The sequence below is a fragment of the Alternaria postmessia genome, assembly GCF_024291825.1.
Source record: "Alternaria postmessia strain BMP 2775 chromosome Unknown scaffold_81, whole genome shotgun sequence".
Classification (NCBI taxonomy): Eukaryota; Fungi; Ascomycota; class Dothideomycetes; order Pleosporales; family Pleosporaceae; genus Alternaria; species Alternaria postmessia.
The window spans coordinates 86731-103743 of record NW_026260154.1 but is presented as its reverse complement, the minus strand read 5'-3'; the positions used below and the strand labels follow the sequence as shown (position 1 = coordinate 103743).

Sequence of the window (17013 nt, the reverse complement as noted above, 5' to 3'; positions counted from 1 at the left end):
TCAAGTGGCATGAAAGGCTGCGGGGGATTTATCTAAGACAGCGACGGGTGATGTGCCAGTTCTGCATCAGATTCTCCATGCTATTCACATCAAGTGCATATGGATATCGGCAATGCGCATGTCCATAGTTAATGCTGGGCTCCGCCCTTTGGTACTGCGTTGGTCTGTGAGCGCCCCGCGTCCGTTGGGCAGCTCCACGACCGACGTCACATTTATCGCAAGTTTCACACGGACACCGCCAGCTTCATTCAGCATTTTCCAACATCGCCTACACCTGTCAGCGAACAAGCTGCATGCCGCCAGTCCCGACGCCCATTAGCCCCAAACTTCTCTAACTTTAGCATCTGCCCGGGCTGCAGCTGTGCCCTGTCTTGTGCCAACTCTGGACGCTTGAGCTCGGAACCTGCGAGAACCCACCTCCACCTTCGAGCGGGCCTTGATCTATTATCATTCTTTCGTCACCCAAGCACCACAATTAAAATCACTGATCCCTCCCCGCTCGCGCCAAAGGAACCATCCCACACCGCCTGCTCGCCGTCTGCAGACACGTTGCGGACGTGATTGCTGACCTCGCCAAATACCCCTACGCCGCAGATAAATTTCCCGCTTCACCAGGTGCACGACGCAACCACCCTCACCACCCCACTACCCGACCAAGACCCCGGCAATCACTACCAAAATGCCTGAGGAACCCACAAAACTCAAGCAGCCCGAGTCGTCCGAGGGGCGCCTGCTGCTCGTGTCAAATCGACTGCCCATTACCATCAAGCGCTCCGATGAGGGCAAGTACGACATGTCCATGTCCTCAGGAGGACTGGTCAGCGGTTTGAGTGGACTTTCCAAGACCACCACCTTCCAGTGGTATGGCTGGCCCGGACTCGAAGTCCCAGAGGACGAGACGCAGACCTTGAACGACCAGCTCAAGGAGAAGTACAACGCAGTACCCGTCATGCTCGACGATGAACTCGCGGATAGGCATTATAACGGCTTCTCGAGTGAGATCATCCAGACACATTCATGTTGTTGCCATTACTGACAGCATTGCAGACGAGATCATGTGGCCGCTCTTCCACTACCACCCTGGTGAGATTACCTTCGACGAGTCTGCTTGGGACGCATACACCGAGGCCAACCGCCTGTTCGCAAAGGCCGTCGCAAAGGATGTACAAGACAACGACATGGTATGGGTACACGACTACCACCTGATGCTCATGCCTGCTATGCTCCGTGAAGAGCTCGGCAACACCAAGCAAAATGTCAAGATTGGCTTCTTCCTGCACACACCCTTCCCCAGTTCCGAAATCTACCGAATCCTTCCTGTCCGTAACGAGATTCTACTCGGTGTTCTTCATTGCGACCTTATCGGTTTCCATACATACGATTATGCTCGTCACTTCCTGAGCAGTTGCTCGCGCATTCTGGGACTCGCGACAACACCAAACGGAGTCGAGTTCCAAGGCAAGGTCGTCACGGTCGGCGCATTCCCCATTGGTATTGATCCCGAGAAGTTCGACGAGGGTCTTCAGAAGCCCAAGGTACAAGAGCGGATAGCAGCCCTCGAGAAGAAGTTCCAAGGAGTGAAGCTCATTGTTGGTGTTGACCGTCTCGACTACATCAAGGGTGTACCGCAGAAGCTACACGCTCTCGAGGTCTTCCTTACCGAGCACCCCGAGTGGATCGGCAAGGTTGTGCTTGTTCAAGTCGCCGTTCCTTCTCGGCAAGATGTCGAGGAGTACCAGAACCTGCGCGCAGTCGTAAACGAGCTTGTCGGACGTATCAACGGCAAATTCGGCACCATCGAGTTCATGCCTATCCATTTCATGCACAAGTCAGTCTCCTTCGACGAGCTTATCGCGCTCTACGCTGTCTCAGATGTCTGCCTCGTATCATCAACACGCGATGGTATGAACCTGGTGTCCTACGAGTACATTGCGACGCAAGAGAAACGACATGGTGTCATGATCCTGTCAGAGTTCACGGGTGCTGCACAGAGTCTGAACGGCAGTCTTATTGTCAACCCATGGAACACCGAGGAGCTGGCAGATGCAATTCACGACGCAGTTACCATGGGCGATGAACAGCGCAGCCTCAACTACCAGAAGCTCTCAAAATACGTCCGTAAATACACTAGGTGAGTACCCATGATTGTATTGGGAGAACCGCAGTCTAACATTTTATAGTGCCTGGTGGGGAGAGTCGTTCGTCACAGAGCTTAGAAGGATCTCGGAGACCCCAGACCGCAAGGTGCACTTCGCCAATGTCACTGTTGCAGGCGCTGATGACGCGGCAAAGACCGCTGGTGAGACGAGCTCAGAGCTACCAATCCGTGAGGAAACCAGCAACAAGGACAAGGAGTCAGATCCTGCTGCTGCTGTCTAGGCTCATGAGACTAGCTGTGGCGCACAGACCCAATAGGTCTTGTACCCTTGGGCGGCACTCCTGATGTTTACGATGAACGATTTCATGTGACGGAAGTTCGGCGTGATGGATGTCTTTGGGTTAGACGATTGATGATGGATTCTTTCCTGAAAGTACCCCCTCAATTACTAGATCTTCTTACCTAGAAGCTGTAGTGAATACATCACTGCAGCAACAAAATATACCCCTTCTAAAGACGTGCTTTCTTTTGCAAGTTTTGCGCCATCTCGACTGTATCCAACGTGTATGTGAGTTATAACCTTCGTGAGGAGTAACCAAGCTGTCGATGATACGACGTTTTTTCGACAAGCGCGACGACTTGGCTACTCTTCACTTTCCTGTGTAGGCTCTGCGCCTTTCAGGTGAAGGGAGGGCTCTTTCCCCCACTCAGTTCTGTTTACTTCTTGATCTACTGTATCCGCCTTTCTCTACCGATTTCCCATAACAAACATCGGTCAACTTCAACATCTTCGCAATGGTACTACTCAGTATTGCCATCACCCTCACCGGTTTCGCCACGATGGTGCTCGGCTCCACCGTATCTCAGGACATGCTCCACGGGGTTCACGAGTGCACCGAGTACAACAGAGGCGTAACTGTCTGTTCGCCCTACACCAATGAGATCTACCAGTGCAATGAAGACGGCTGGGACTGGGTTACCACCTGTTATGACAGCAGATCACCCTGCAGTAATGGTGCCTGTGTCCTTTCGCCCACTGCAATCAAGAGCCGAGAGGCCGAGTGCGACGACGGCCAAAAGCGATGCCTGACTTTCTACGACCGCGGCCACGACGGCATCCAAATCTGCAAGAACGGAAAGTGGGAGCTTCTCGATCCATGCCGCTGCAACAGGGATCCTGAACCTCAATGCATGCCCATCGTCTCTCGCGACATGACCAAACCGCACCAGTGTATCGAGGGCGAACCGAAGTGCATGCTCCGCAACGAGGATGGAAACGGAGGCACACTCTTCAGATGCGAAAACGGGTTCTGGAAAATGCATATGCAATGTCGACCATCGGAACGCTGTCATGACGACCCAGGGTTCTCTACATGTTCGTGGCTGGATGCTGCTGCCGTTGCCGACGACCATGACAAAGTCACCACTCTTGCTGGAAGGGACGATAATCCTGCACACACACCTCCAGAGTTTCACTGCTGCGTCGAGGGCGAAAAGTATTGCGGCATCATTAATAGACGCAATGGCTCTATAACTGCTGTCTTCCTGTACGAGAATGGCACTTTCAAGACCTTGAAGGAATGTCGATACTCCCGTTGCATTGAGGATACGCGGGGTCCTCACTGCTAGATCTGTTATACTGTGGAATGTTCCATCGATAGGCTAGCGGGGGCTATTCATAGTGACTAAGGAGGCTTCAGACTTGTTCGACCGGTGGACATACGGGGTGGGGGTTCGAGTGTCTACACAGTCAGGTGAGATGTATTCTCGTCATGTCTAATGAAAACAAACACAGTTGTTATCCATGCATAGCTAGTCTTTTGTAGCAGAACAATCGAGTACTTTTTCCATTGCATCTGACACATTCTTCAATAGTGACTGTAAATGAGCAGTTTAGGTTTTCACATGATCGATATCTCGCTGCACGTGGAATACACGTTGTCATGGTCGACACTCGACTTTTCGCTATTCCTTACATCTGTTCAAACGCCATGCTATTCACCTTTCTCACGCTTCCTACTTCTCCTGAACTCCGCTTACTACTCAATTCTAACGACTCACACTACAAATTGGCCAACAGATACCTCAATCCAGCCCACATCTCCTCACCACTAGGCAAAATCTGCGCAGCTGGCAAGACAAATCCGTAGTTACCAGTATCCCTCAACTCAACCGTCATCGAGTAGTTTGCCTTGGCAACCTCAAAGGCATAGTCCACACTGTCGCCGCTGACCTGGTAGATAGTCTGGCAGATGGGACCACCAGTAAATGTTGTTCCGTGCACTGCTTTGACGGCGGCGATGGCGCCGCTGGTAAGGGAGGCGTATTTTGCAGAGTTGGGGAGGGTACCAGAGCAGGTGTAGCCGTAAGGGTACATCCAGAGCTGGCTGTAAGAGTGAATGTCCATGTACAGCGAGATTCCCTTGCCGGCAGCTACGCTGTCGAGCTGGGCCTTGAGCAGTTTAGTCTCTACACCGTCGCCGGCGGAAGGGCCTTTGTAGTCCTGTGCACAAGGGTCGGTTGATGCGCCGCCACGCTGGTCCCAGTGAGATGGCCAGTTACCTGAGATAAGGTCATGATGTTAGCGTATATCATTCCACATGTATATCGTAGGTGTAAAGGGTGTGCTCACGGTTGATGTCACGGCCGACGCAAGACGCTCCGGAAGTCTTCTGGCGGTTCTTGCGCCACATGCGGTCAGACGATTGGGTGTATGCGAAGCCATCTGGGTTCACAATGGGGAAGATGTAGAAGTCGTATGAGTTTTTGAATCCGGCTGTGGTGGAGTCGGTGGATGTGAGAAGCTGGTACGCAGCGTATTCGACAACCTAGAAGTATTAGTATGGCGGTGAACATTTCTCATTGGGTTGGTAGTACCATCGTCGTGATCCACTCTCGTGCGTGCACTGTACCATGCCAGACTACGCCTCGCTTCGACCCTTTACCACCGCTACCCCAGATGTGGATACCTTTAATGTCTCGGCCCTCAACCGACTTGCCAGCAGAGATTACTTCAGCGTTGTTTGGGTATGCAGCTGCGAGATCCGTAATCCATTGCATGTGGTCGGCAATGGAATGGTACGAGTTGAACCACGTAGCACTTGGTGCAGCGCCGGCTGGTATTCAATGTTAGCGCCATGTTCACATGATGCCGCTTTGTAGAGCAAATGTACTGAAGAGCGCATCTTTCAGAGTTTTGCCCCACCCATACTACAACCCAAAGGTATGCAGAGTGTTCTGTGTTAGAAATCTACAAGGAAAGGAATGACGTATATGTTCAGAGGGGGGGCTAGGTTTTAGGGTACAGATTAATTGAAACGGTCTTTCACGTACCAGCATACACGCTAAAGGTTTCCTCGTCTGCAATAGAGAGACCAAGGTTGTCATGCATGACCTTGGTTTCGATGTCTTCCGTAGATGCTTCAAAGTCCTTCACGGCTGTAGGAGGCACCATGACGTCGACGACGTCACTGGATGCTGGCTTTCCCTTCCATAGCTCCAATTGAAGCTTGCTCATTACATTGTCGAGTTTGGCAGCGTTGGAGCCAACGTTGACGCGGTATACTTTCCAGTCGTCGTAGCTGACCTTTTTTGTAACTGAAGCCGCGGATGCAAGGCCTAGAGAGGCCAGAGTGACGTTGAGGAGCTTCATCGCCGCAAGTGATGGCAGTACCGGTGAATGAGAAGCGTAAGAAATTATTTTGAGTAAGGGTAGCACCTATGTTATATAGTTGCAAAGCATCTCATATTGCGTAGCCATGCGACAAACACATTTTGATCCAGTAACGGCACCCCCGCAGCCCACCTGCCAAACTGGCTTTAATCTCCCACGGGGCAGATCCTCACCAAGGAAGCTGTTCCCATTACAGTGGTACAATCTGTATGTCAGCTTGGCATTTAATATCCCAAGACTACGATAAGCTCGAAGGCGACAGAAGCATTATGCGCCTAGCCGGTGATCTGCAGGGGGACCAAACAGCCGTAGCCAACGAACTGCCTAAACCAGTAGGAACATGAAAGCCTAGATTTGCCATCAACGAATGGTCACGCGTCGGTGTTTTTGTGTTTGTCTCTATCTCGATTTTAGTGGAGTGCTAGCGACGGGGTCGGTGCGAATCTGGGGTTGTGTAAAGTACGACCTTCCGCATCTGCTTTGGAGGAGCCGGGAGTAGCCGTTTAGTGTCAAGCAGACCATGGGCGATCTTTGAGTGTTGCAAGCGAGGATAAAAATCGCCTTTGGGGATGCTAAGACCTGAAGCTTGTAGGGCAACGGTCATTGGTCTTGTGCCTTGGTGTAAGGTACGATTGTCATGAATTTGGCTGCGTTTCGCTGGACGCTGTCTGGTGGTCACCGTGGTACCATGATTGTTAGTGGAGCCTGATGACTGTGAGATTTTACTGTTCGAGCGGTTGATGGTGAAAGCGATCGGCTGTCCGTCTTTGATGAATGTTTGGTTAACATGTCATCGTGTCACAAGGCCAAGGGAAGGCGACAGGAGGCTCGGCGCGCTGAAGCTTTCCAAGTCGGCTGCGGCGCAAGCACGTGCACATGGTCTCTTGGCAGTACACATGAAAGGCAATCTTCATCCATTACATCTACGATCTCAGAAACATATGAAATATCTGCTCTTGTCACTTCCTTGTCCAAGCTCCACAGCGGAGGGTTACAAAATTGTATCAGCAAGGCGCGCATGTTCTTATTAACTCTAGAGAGCCTATCACGTAGACCGACCGAGGATATGACGAATTGCGTGAACCACACCAAGTTCCGATATAAGCATTCTTTCAAAGGACGAATCATAAATACATATGAAGAGTCACAACGTTGTAGAGCTACCTCAAGAGCCAAATTTGACCTTAGTCCGATGTGACTCGGCACCACGATTCTGCCATACAAAACTTCACATACCTCCCACAACATATGCTCCACAAAACGACTTCCACGCCGTACTATTACCAGAACCTGTGAATGCTGTCAAAGATTGTCTAATCGGCGTTCTCATACCCTTCTTAATCACTTTCACGGTCGTCCTTGCTAGATCCGAGCACACTGGATGCGGTTTCCACACCTATTGCCCTTTGGTGGTAGTGCTCGCGTGGACAAACTGGCACGAACGCTTTGTTCCTTGGCTTATGGAAGCAGGACTAGACGATGAATACGAGATGACCTTTCGACACACTGTCCGACAGTACATGACGTCCCAGACTGTTCGGACCGTAGTGTGCTTCGCAACGTTGCTCGCAATATTTGTGCCGCAATGCTAGCCCAGGCCCTCGGTTCTGGAAGCTGCCGCATGTCTTGCAACCGATCCTTGAACGCATTGCTGAGAATTTAAGCATCAACAGTCTGACGATATGTCATCCTTTCGCAACTGTGAAAGCTAACCTGCTTCGCTTCTCATTGAATTGAAGCCATCAACACTCGCTAAAGTTCGAGCTCTTACTCTCTTTTCAGTCCAACCTTGCCCGCCTTCTTCAATCCTACAACAGCGATCATCATGCAAACAATCATGTAACCAAACATAAGCCAATAGCTCGCCCTATACCCCTTCAACAAAGCCACATCATCTTGATCCTCAAACGCTGCTCCACTTTCCCCATCACCATGGCCGGTACTCCCTGTACTCCCACTCTTGGTCTGTACTCCCAACGCAACGACCTGACAACTACCCATACCCAGGCTCATACCAAATTGCGCGACGGTGTTGAAGACAGCACCCGCCAACGCCTGTGTCTTCTCTGGGAAGTTGTCGCTGACGATGATGAGACCAACAGTGAACAGGACATCTGCGCTGAAAGGGGCAAATATCTGGGCCCAGAAAGCAAGCTTCCAGTAGCTCCAAGCGGGAGGTACGACTGCCATTAGGAGAGGGGAGAGGGCGCAGATGCATGCGGAGCCGGCGACGAGCCAGCGGGCAGGTATACGGTGGATGAAGAGGCCGACGAATATCTGGATTAAGACACCTGTTGTCAGGTTTGGAAGAAGGTAGAGGGATGTTGCTAGCGTCGAGGCGTGTTGGACTTCTTGGAAGCTGTTTTGAGGGTCAGCTTTAAAATACTACTGAATCGATATCATTTCGAGAACACGTATGTTCCGGATGATACATACTAGAGGCTGGAGAAGAGTTCAATTGAGTTCATGACGCCGTAGGATAGCGCGACCATGATGCATGTGCTGGTAAAGGGTAGGTTGTTCCACAGTTTGTTCGGTACAAGGGCTGGCTTGCCGCATCGTTCACGGTAGTGCATCCAAGCTGGAAAGGCGAAGAGAAGAACAATGCTGACAGCGAGGAGTGAGGCCGTCTCTGCTGAACGAATGCTTGTCAGATCGGCGCTGATGATACTACACGCTGTTAGCTGTTTCATACGCTTACGATAGAACGGAAAGGACATACGCTAGAACGTATGCAAGAATTGCTAGTCCGCCGCTGGAAATCATGCCACCAACCCAGTCAATCTCCCTGCCAACCTTTTTCCAAAGTGCAATGACACCATCTTGGTTCTGAGAAGGAAGTTTAGGTAGAGTCCAAATGGCTCCCACAGCAACAGCCAATAAACAGCCTCCGGTCAGATAGAAGCCTACCCGCCATCCAGCTCTTTCAATCATAACACCACTTAGTACCAGACCAACAGCAAACCCCAGTGGCTGACTAAATCCCAGACACGCGAAGCCAAGGTTTCTCGCTCGTCCCGACGGCACAGCACCAGTGATGATAGCAACAGAAGCAGGTAAATGCAACGCAAGTGCCACTCCCTGTAGAGCCCGGAAAACAACAAGCTGGGCACCTGATTGCGCAAAACCGCATGCTAGCGTGAAGATACCGAGGAAGGTGATACCTGTCAGCTCAACCGACCTGGCGCCGACTATATCGGCTATCGAGCCAGCAATGAGCAATGCTGCCCCAGATGTTAGACCATAGACGGAGGAGGGCCATAGGTATAGGGACCGTTCTAGTGAAATGGAACGGGCGATGATGGGGAGTCCGACTGTGATGATGCCATTGGTAAAGCTGGCTATGAAGCCTACAAAGGAGGGGGTGAAGATTGTAAGGAAGGTATGGAGAGTGGACACTCTTTTCAGGGACGGCGCTGTGGAAGACTCGGCGTCGGATAAGCGTTGACCAAAGATTGGGGCTTCTTGCGATGGCCGCTGAGGGTCGGGGATTGCGGTCTTGGGTATCGCTTGAAGTTCGAAGACGTCGGTCGCTGTCACAGTCTGCGTTGCCATATTTGACTTTTCTTTTCACGAGCTGTTAGTTTGTGCAGTTGATACGGCGAAGAGCATTATAAATAATATTCTGGACCTTGCACTTTTGACATGTTAATAGACAAAATTTCTTGAGGACTAGCTTGCGCCCTACGAGTGTAGACATGTCAAAAACCAGGGTCCAGCGTCGTTGGTAGGATTTTGGTCCACAACGACAAGCTGTAAAAGAGAAAATTGACGCGGTTTTTCTAGAGCTCTACTAAAGAGTATGCGTCAGGCACGAGTACGAGCGACAAAAGAAAGGCTACGATATACGCGGTACATGAGGCTAGTCCGGGGATGCGGACCTCCCGCAGAGGGTCGGATGCAGGGCGCTGCAAGCCCTTTATGGGGCCTGGCTACACCGCCGATTCCAGGTGTACATTGTTCGCGAAACAGCGGTAAAGAAGGGCAATTGTTGGGAAGGAAGTGTGCTGTAACGTTTGATTTAGACGGGAATCCAATCAATCGAGGGCTGCCGCGTGGCATTGGTCGTGGTTGGTGTTCCAGGCCGTGCTGTTGCTGCATCAACGCGTTGTTTGGGTGACGTCGGTCGCGTCCCCAACCTCGTCCTAACCTCCTGCATTTGTTCACCAGCCACCCGCACCCAACACGCATCAAACCAAAAGTTAACGGGGGCTACGCTTCCACATTCCAAACCCCACACTACACATTGCTACTACTGCTCACCCAGAATACACTCTGACTATTATCTGCCAGTTGCATTCGCTGTAATCGACGCTGCAATCGACCTGCACCTGCGAAAACACAAACACGACTGTTCCGCCTACCATGGCGCCCCATCCTGAGATTGCGGCCGACGGGCAGGCACTCTCGCCCATGGCCGTGAATGCTCTACAGCTGGCCAAGTCAATGGTCAAGCGTGAACAACCCGCACCATACAAGGACCTCGCCTCAGCAGGCGCACGTCCACCAAACGACCTCTCCGGACCGGGCTTCCAGGCTCTATTTGCCCTCATCGGTGTCGGACTGGCACTTGGGGCCATCTGGTTCTTCTTCTGGGCCAAGAATGGCGGCTTCAAGTGGCGCGAAAACGATTGGGAGGACTACAAGTCGACGGTGCTGAGGCGCAAGGGACCAGACGGCAAGACACTATCCAACGCAACCAAGAGCACCAGGCTCGGTGGTGGCAGTGTCGTTCACGGTGGCAGCTACTTTGGCGAGCAGAGCGAAATTGCTTACACTGACGAGACCGGTACAAGCGTCGACGCCAGCGAGTACCGCGACGCCGAGCGAGGCGAGGGCGGTCTTCGTGGTGGAGATGGACGAAGGCATAAGAAGCACCGCCGCGACCACACCAACGACTACAAAGACCCCGAGCTCCGCAAGTACCGCGAGGAGAAGGCTGCCCGTGTCGGCGGCCTCAACCGCGTTGGCGACGGCATGTACACTGATTATTCTGGCTCTCAACCTTCTGAAGTCGGCGGCTCTCAGGTCTCGAGTAACGTACCACTGGTCAAGAAGGAACCCAAGGACCCTAAGAAGGAGGCCAAGGCTAAAGAAGCACGTGCAAAGGAACGTATGCGCAAGGCCAAGGCCGCTGAAAAGGAAGCTGCGAAGAAGGCTGCCGCCGAAGAGAAGGCTCGCAAGGAAGAACAAAAGGCAGAGGCTAAGCGTGCAAAGGAAGAGCAGAAGAGGTCCAAGAAGACACCCTCGGAAGCTCCCGAAATGGCTGAAGTCAACCGCCCCATGATTGAGTACCGATCCCCTCAGAGCGACTACAACCCTGGACCTGCATACACCGAGTACACTGCCCCATCTGAAGCCGGCACACCCACACGCGCTCCTACAAGGAGCAAAGCACCATCTGGCCCCCGTCGCGCTCCTCCCTCTGCTGCATACTCTTTCACTACCGGCGAAGATGACAACGCAACCGTCTACACTGGCGTCTCCACTAGCGACTTTGCCAAACCTCCTCCACCCAAGGCCCCCAAGACTGAGCGCTCCGCACCTTCTGAAGTCACCGAGTCGAGCTACTACTCCGATTACCGCCCCAACGCCGACAAGTCACTCTACTCGGACCCCAACAAGCACGCCCCTCGCTCCCGCTCAGCCCGCCCATCTCAGGATCGCCCCCGCTCTGGTCGCCCAACCTCCGAGTCTCGTCCTCGCCCATCAGGCTCCCGCTCGCGCCCAACCTCTGAGTCGCCCCGCAAGCAACACCGCACTTCTCGCCCAGCACCTCCCCCATCCGACATCTTCACCACTACCAACGGTGACTCCCAGGGCCACATGAGCTACCCATGCCACATCCCTGGTCTTAGCCAGGCCGGCAGTGTACACCCCATGGAGAGTGTCTCTCAAGTCGGTGTCCCGACAAACGCAAGGAGGGAGCGTGGTGGCAGAGACGTCATGGACGGCTACCGTCGCGGCGGTGTCCGTGCCGTCGGACGCAGGGACAGCTTGAGCGACAGTGACTAGATTCGTGCACTTTCTTCTTCTACTGCATGATTTCGAGGTAATGAGCATGATTTGAGGCAGCATACCCCTTCTTGGCGTTATTTGGGTTTTGATAGAGCGACTTCTTTCGACTTTTCAACTTGGTACAGAGAGCGAGATGAGACATGGAATTGGTGCAACTGTATAGTGTACGGACTTGCAAAGGGTATACCAGTGGTGGATGGAACGACGATCAAGCGTCATGGGATCAAGATTCACGGACTGTATGTAGTAACAACAAAGCAATACAAGAGACGATATCACGATATATACCACTTGTTCCCCATGCATGATTTGGTGAAAACGTTTGAACGAAAAGGGTATATCACATTTGCTAGTCTTCCATCGCAGAGACTGACTAGTGCTAGACTACAACGCTGCATAAGAACCAACGGAATCCAGTGCTAATCTTCAAATGAAAGAGCAGATAGTAAAGAAACAAGAAACTGAGAGACTGTTCATAGCTACATACATAGGCATTACCTCGTCCGTTTTCCTTTCCTTTCCCAGTTTCGTAGTCCAAGCCAGATCAACTGGCTTTGCTTGCAGATCGTGTATTGTGTTTGGAGAGATGACGGTGCAGTCTTGTAAGAGAGTGATTGTTGGGGATGATGGGGGGTGTTGTGATGATACATTGATGTCGTGTCGTAGCGAATGTGCTGTGGGGTATGGTGTATTGGGGTGTGGTGGTGATAGGAGGCATGAGGAACAGGCTCATCAAATGATAGCCTACAACTCATCCTTCACCGCTTGGGTGGCCTGAGTAGCGGCGCTGGAAATGCTGCTGGCAGCCTCCTCGGCACTACCGGAAGCGGCTGCGTACATGGAGGCAATACGGCTGTTGGCGGCGGCCACGGCGTCGGCAATGCGGCTGTTTGCAGACTCCATAGCTCCTTGTTCTGGTCCATAGACTGCGGAGCTGGCTGCTGAGGATATGTACGATGCGTTTTCACTAACGGCAGACGCGACATACTCGGCGTTGGCGCTGGCCGCAGAGGAGATGGAGCTGTACACACCACCAGCACCGCTTGTAGCTGAGGCGACGTAGTCCGCTGCGGTAGGTGTACCGAAGATAGCTGCGCTGATGGCAGCTTGGGCAGATACGGCGGCTGATGAAAAGCTATCTTGGGCTGATTGTGTACCGTAGAACTTCTCGCTCACCTGAGATTGGATAGATGAGTAGGCGCTCGCAACCGACTCGCTGGCCTGCTCTGCGGCACCCTTGGGCGTTCCGTAAAGAGCGATGGAAGCACTCTCGACGGCAAGATCCAAAGAAGCGCTAGCTTGGCTCAGAACGTCTTCAATCATGGCCGGTGGTGTAAAAACGGCACTGACGACTGATGAGGCAGAAGCGTACGCGTCAGCAGCAGCCTCAGTGACGGCCTCATAACCATCACCAGCATACGAGCTAGCAGCGTTGATACCTTCGCTTGCATATGATTGTGCGGAGGCCATGGCTGCGGGCAGACCAGTGGAGTATGCGGACGCGAAACGGCTCATGACACTCTCAGTGAAGTCAGGCTCCTTGCCGATGACAAGCTCCGAGATAAGAGCCTGAACCTCAGCATACTGTGAAGCGGCGGCAGCGGTAGCCTGAGCACCGTACGCACCAGCCTGAGAGTATACAGACTCTGCCCATGGCGTAGGCTGCCCGTAGACTTGACTGCTCGCCTGGGCAATGAGTGCCTCCCAGTTTTGACTGGCTTGGGAGGCTACCGACTCAGTCCAAGGGGTTTCAGAGCCGACGACACCAGAGCTGATTTGGGAAGCGGCCGACTCAGCAGCAGCCTGGGCGTTCGAAACGGCCGATTGTGCTGAACCAGAAACGTAGGAAGCCGCAGACTCAGCGGAACCAGATACTGCAGACGCTGCAGAAGCTGCCGATGCGGAGGCAACCGAAGCCAAAGATTCAACGGTTCCTTGTTGAGGACCGTATGCAGCGCTCGAGGCAGCGCCGACAAATTCAGAGTACCGAGCGTGGGCTAGACCAATAGCTTCATAGTACTGTCGACGAGCGCTATCAGCAACACCGGTGGACTGAGGTGCAAACTGAGCGGAAGCCTGGCTGAGGCCTTCAGAGAGGCGAGAGGATGCGATGGAAGAGACCGATTCAAAGTAACCCTGAGTAGGGCCAGCGGCATAGCTCTTCACAGATTCAGTGTACTGCATAGCGTTGGACAGTCGCTCGCTGGCGACTGCGAGAGAATCGGAGTAGGCTTTCTCGAAGTAAGAAAGCATGGTTTGGTGGGCTGGCTGGGGCTCTCCAGAGACCAAGAGGGATAGCTGAGCTTTCGCGTTCTCCAACTGTTTGCTTGCCGCGCTGACGGCGTCGTTGTAGCGCGAGCTTGCCTCAATCTGAACGGTCTTGATTATCGCCGTGGGTGTTGGGGTGCCATAGATCGCGTATGATGCCGCAGTCACAGCCTGAGCATATTTGTCGGCTACAACGCTAGTGGCGCTCTCAACGGCTGGTTGCTCGGTACCGTATAGTGCACTTGAAGCCGCGGCGAGGGCCTTTGCGTACTGCTCACTCGCGACTGACGAAGCGGATTCGACAGTACCTTGGGTCTTGGTAGCACTCAGTAATGCTTCGCTGACCGCTCGGCTGATTTCAGCCGCGCGATCTCCAGCATCGGCGACCGCGCTCTGCAACTTGTCAGAGTACGTGTCGTCCTCGTCGTCATCCAGAGGTTGATCGAGGACGACTTCTCTTGCTTCTGCGATGATTTGCGCATTAGCTCCGCCCCACACCTTCTTAGGCGATTCGTAGGCTGCAGAAGCTTTGGAAGCGGTGTCGTCAATCACTTCGGATGCTTTGGAGGAGGCTTGGGACAGCAAGCTCTCAGATGAGGGTGTACCCTGAACGGCTTCGGACGCTTGAGAGGAAATCTTCGACGCAGCATCCTGAACAGATGATGCAATGCTCTCGGTGAGTGGGGTAGAGCTGCCCGAAACAGCCTCAGAGACCTGCGATGAGGCTTTGGATGCTGCGTCCTTGACAGATGAGGCTATGCTTTCACCAAGGGGGGTTGAGCTACCCTGAACAGCTTCGGATGCTTTTGAAGAGGCCTCAGAGTATACACTCTTAGCAGATGATGCAATGCTCTCTGAAAGTGGTGTCGAACTGCCTTGGATTGCTTCAGCAACCTGAGAAGATGCTCCTTCGACGCTGTCCATAACTTGCTGGGCAGCCTTGCGGACACGAGGGGCGAAGACTTTGTCAGAGAAGTCGTCGCTAGCGTCACCGGCCCAGATCTTGGACTTGGAAACGTCTTTCAAGCGTACCAGTTCGGCAACCATATCCGACGCAATGGCCATGGCCTTGTCTTCGAGCTTCTTGGACTCCTCGTGGGCAAGGCGAAGACCTTCGTGTCTTGAGCCAACGGTTTCGACTTCGGCCTGCCACTCGTTGAGCGTGTTCCTCAGCTTGTGGTAGTTCTGCCAGTCCTTGTAGGTAACACCATCAGTCCATGCCTGCCATGTTAGTTAGTGAGGCTTCTAGAAAGGGAAGCTGAGTATAACATACCCATCGCATGCCTACTTCTTGAAGACCAAGGCTGTGGATCTTCTCGAGTACTTCGACAGTGCTCCTGACAGCAGCTTGTACCAGGGAATCAGTCTCCTGGTCGTATGATGCCTTCCACACACGAATGTCCTGGGCGCGCTCCTTGACCGTGAGACCGAACTCGCGAGTTTTGGTGCCGCATTCTTCGTATGCAGCCTCTAAATCGGCATCTGTAGCGTCTTCCGGAAGAGACTCAACAGTCTTCTTGATGTAGCTCTTCAGCTTAGCGATAGTGGAGTCGGCAGTCTCCTCTAGCTTGACAACCAAAGCCTTTCCATGTCCATGGACAGCGTTGTCAATTTGTCGCTTTGTAATTTCTGCTACGCGTACCTCGAGGTCTTCAGAACCCTTGTCTGCCGCTGTGGCGAACTTAGTCTGCCAGTCGCGGAGATCCTGGTTGAGCTTTTCTTGCAGTTCAGCGCCAGTGAGCTTAGGCTCAGAGGGCTTCACGGAGGTTGCTTCAAGCTCACCAGAGGCGGTGTTGGCTGATTCGCTGCCAAAGAACTCGTCGAGGACACCCCAGCCAGACCCTTCAGTGGAGCTGGGAGGGACAATAGAGGCGGAGGAGCTGGCGATGGTAGGAGTATCTTTGATAGACTCAGTGGGAAGAACTGTCTCCGCATCAACCGCAGAGACTACAGACTCGATCTTCTGTTGGTCCCTGTAGCGGCCTAGGCGTTCAGAGATGCGGACCAGCTGAGGCTCGACGTTGTCTCCGTATAGGACGCGCAGTTGGGGCCAAACGGTGCGAAGAACGAAGGCCCAGGTAGCATCCTTTGCGGTATGGACGTGGGGGTAGACGATGTCGACGAGGACGTGGTGACCATAAGCGTGACCCTGTTGGAGGTACGGTTTGGATTGCTCATAGGCTGGTAGCAGGGTGTGAACGTAGATCTCTTCGGAGCTAGTCTTGAGGTCGTTGTAGTATGGAGCAGCAGCATCAGTCGCCTTCTTGACGTGAGGGCCCAGATACACGTCGTACTGTCCCTTGACTTGCTTTTGGGCATTCTCTAGCTGGGGCCGGATGGACTTCTCATACTGGGTCTCTGCGTATTTCCTGGCATGCTCAACCCTGTGTGCACCGTATGTAGCGTAGTTGTCCTGGGCGAATGTTGTAATTGGTGTGGTGTAGGGCTTGACCTTTTCGATGTGCGGGGCGACGTACGTCTCGTAGTATGGGTCGAGATAGGGCGCTGCGTAGGCCCTGGTCTGCAGGTAGGGTTTGCAGACACGCGGGGAGTCGTGGTTGAGCTGGTGGAGCGAATTGGGACACCGGAACAGGAAGGTGATGATGAGATACCACGTGGATAGTCTCGCAATCATGCTTGTGAAAGCTCCCACGATGCCTCGTCGGGGCTTTCGTGGCCGAGCCGACCGCGAGGTGAGCTGCGTCTTGTCTGTGTGGCCGTTGGCAGTGCCATTGGCGGAGCCGTTCAGACTGCCATTCTGCTTGGACTTCTTCGCCCTTCCGTTGGCCTGGGCGGCCATGCTCGCGTGTGGTGGGCGATAAAGCGGTGACGCTGTGTGGCTGACCAGCTTCAGGGTGTCAGAGTTAGTCCAAGTGGGCCAGCAGGAGAGACGGGTGTCGCTACGTACAGAAATTCAGCAACGGGCGGTAGCGTCTGGTTTGTTGATGTCCAGAGA

The 17013-nt window shown here is 53.2% G+C and overlaps 6 protein-coding genes across 6 annotated transcripts; 3 read left to right on the top strand and 3 right to left on the bottom strand.

Annotated features, from left to right (window-relative positions):
* Nucleotides 1-679: 679 nt before the first annotated feature.
* On the top strand, nucleotides 680-2379 carry J4E82_009069 (uncharacterized protein; the record flags this gene model as incomplete). The annotated part of the gene is made up of 3 exons (XM_051735297.1): nucleotides 680-995; nucleotides 1048-2131; nucleotides 2181-2379. The coding sequence occupies 3 exons, from the start codon at nucleotides 680-682 to the stop codon at nucleotides 2377-2379; spliced, it is 1599 nt and encodes a 532-aa protein (XP_051584973.1).
* A 514-nt stretch (nucleotides 2380-2893) lies between these two features.
* J4E82_009068 (uncharacterized protein) lies at nucleotides 2894-3727 on the top strand (the record flags this gene model as incomplete). The annotated part of the gene is made up of 1 exon (XM_051735296.1): nucleotides 2894-3727. One exon carries the CDS (start codon nucleotides 2894-2896, stop codon nucleotides 3725-3727), a length of 834 nt encoding a protein of 277 aa, XP_051584972.1.
* A 433-nt stretch (nucleotides 3728-4160) lies between these two features.
* Nucleotides 4161-5750, bottom strand: J4E82_009067 (uncharacterized protein; the record flags this gene model as incomplete). The annotated part of the gene is made up of 4 exons (XM_051735295.1): nucleotides 4161-4660; nucleotides 4731-4926; nucleotides 4976-5214; nucleotides 5432-5750. The coding sequence occupies 4 exons, from the start codon at nucleotides 5748-5750 to the stop codon at nucleotides 4161-4163; spliced, it is 1254 nt and encodes a 417-aa protein (XP_051584971.1).
* A 1788-nt stretch (nucleotides 5751-7538) lies between these two features.
* Nucleotides 7539-9326, bottom strand: J4E82_009066 (uncharacterized protein; the record flags this gene model as incomplete). Its single annotated transcript, XM_051735294.1, has 3 exons — nucleotides 7539-8130; nucleotides 8208-8441; nucleotides 8494-9326. The coding sequence occupies 3 exons, from the start codon at nucleotides 9324-9326 to the stop codon at nucleotides 7539-7541; spliced, it is 1659 nt and encodes a 552-aa protein (XP_051584970.1).
* Nucleotides 9327-10136: 810 nt separating this feature from the next.
* On the top strand, nucleotides 10137-11786 carry J4E82_009065 (uncharacterized protein; the record flags this gene model as incomplete). The annotated part of the gene is made up of 1 exon (XM_051735293.1): nucleotides 10137-11786. The coding sequence occupies one exon, from the start codon at nucleotides 10137-10139 to the stop codon at nucleotides 11784-11786; it is 1650 nt and encodes a 549-aa protein (XP_051584969.1).
* A 747-nt stretch (nucleotides 11787-12533) lies between these two features.
* J4E82_009064 (uncharacterized protein) lies at nucleotides 12534-16857 on the bottom strand (the record flags this gene model as incomplete). Its single annotated transcript, XM_051735292.1, has 2 exons — nucleotides 12534-15278; nucleotides 15331-16857. The coding sequence occupies 2 exons, from the start codon at nucleotides 16855-16857 to the stop codon at nucleotides 12534-12536; spliced, it is 4272 nt and encodes a 1423-aa protein (XP_051584968.1).
* Nucleotides 16858-17013: the final 156 nt, after the last annotated feature.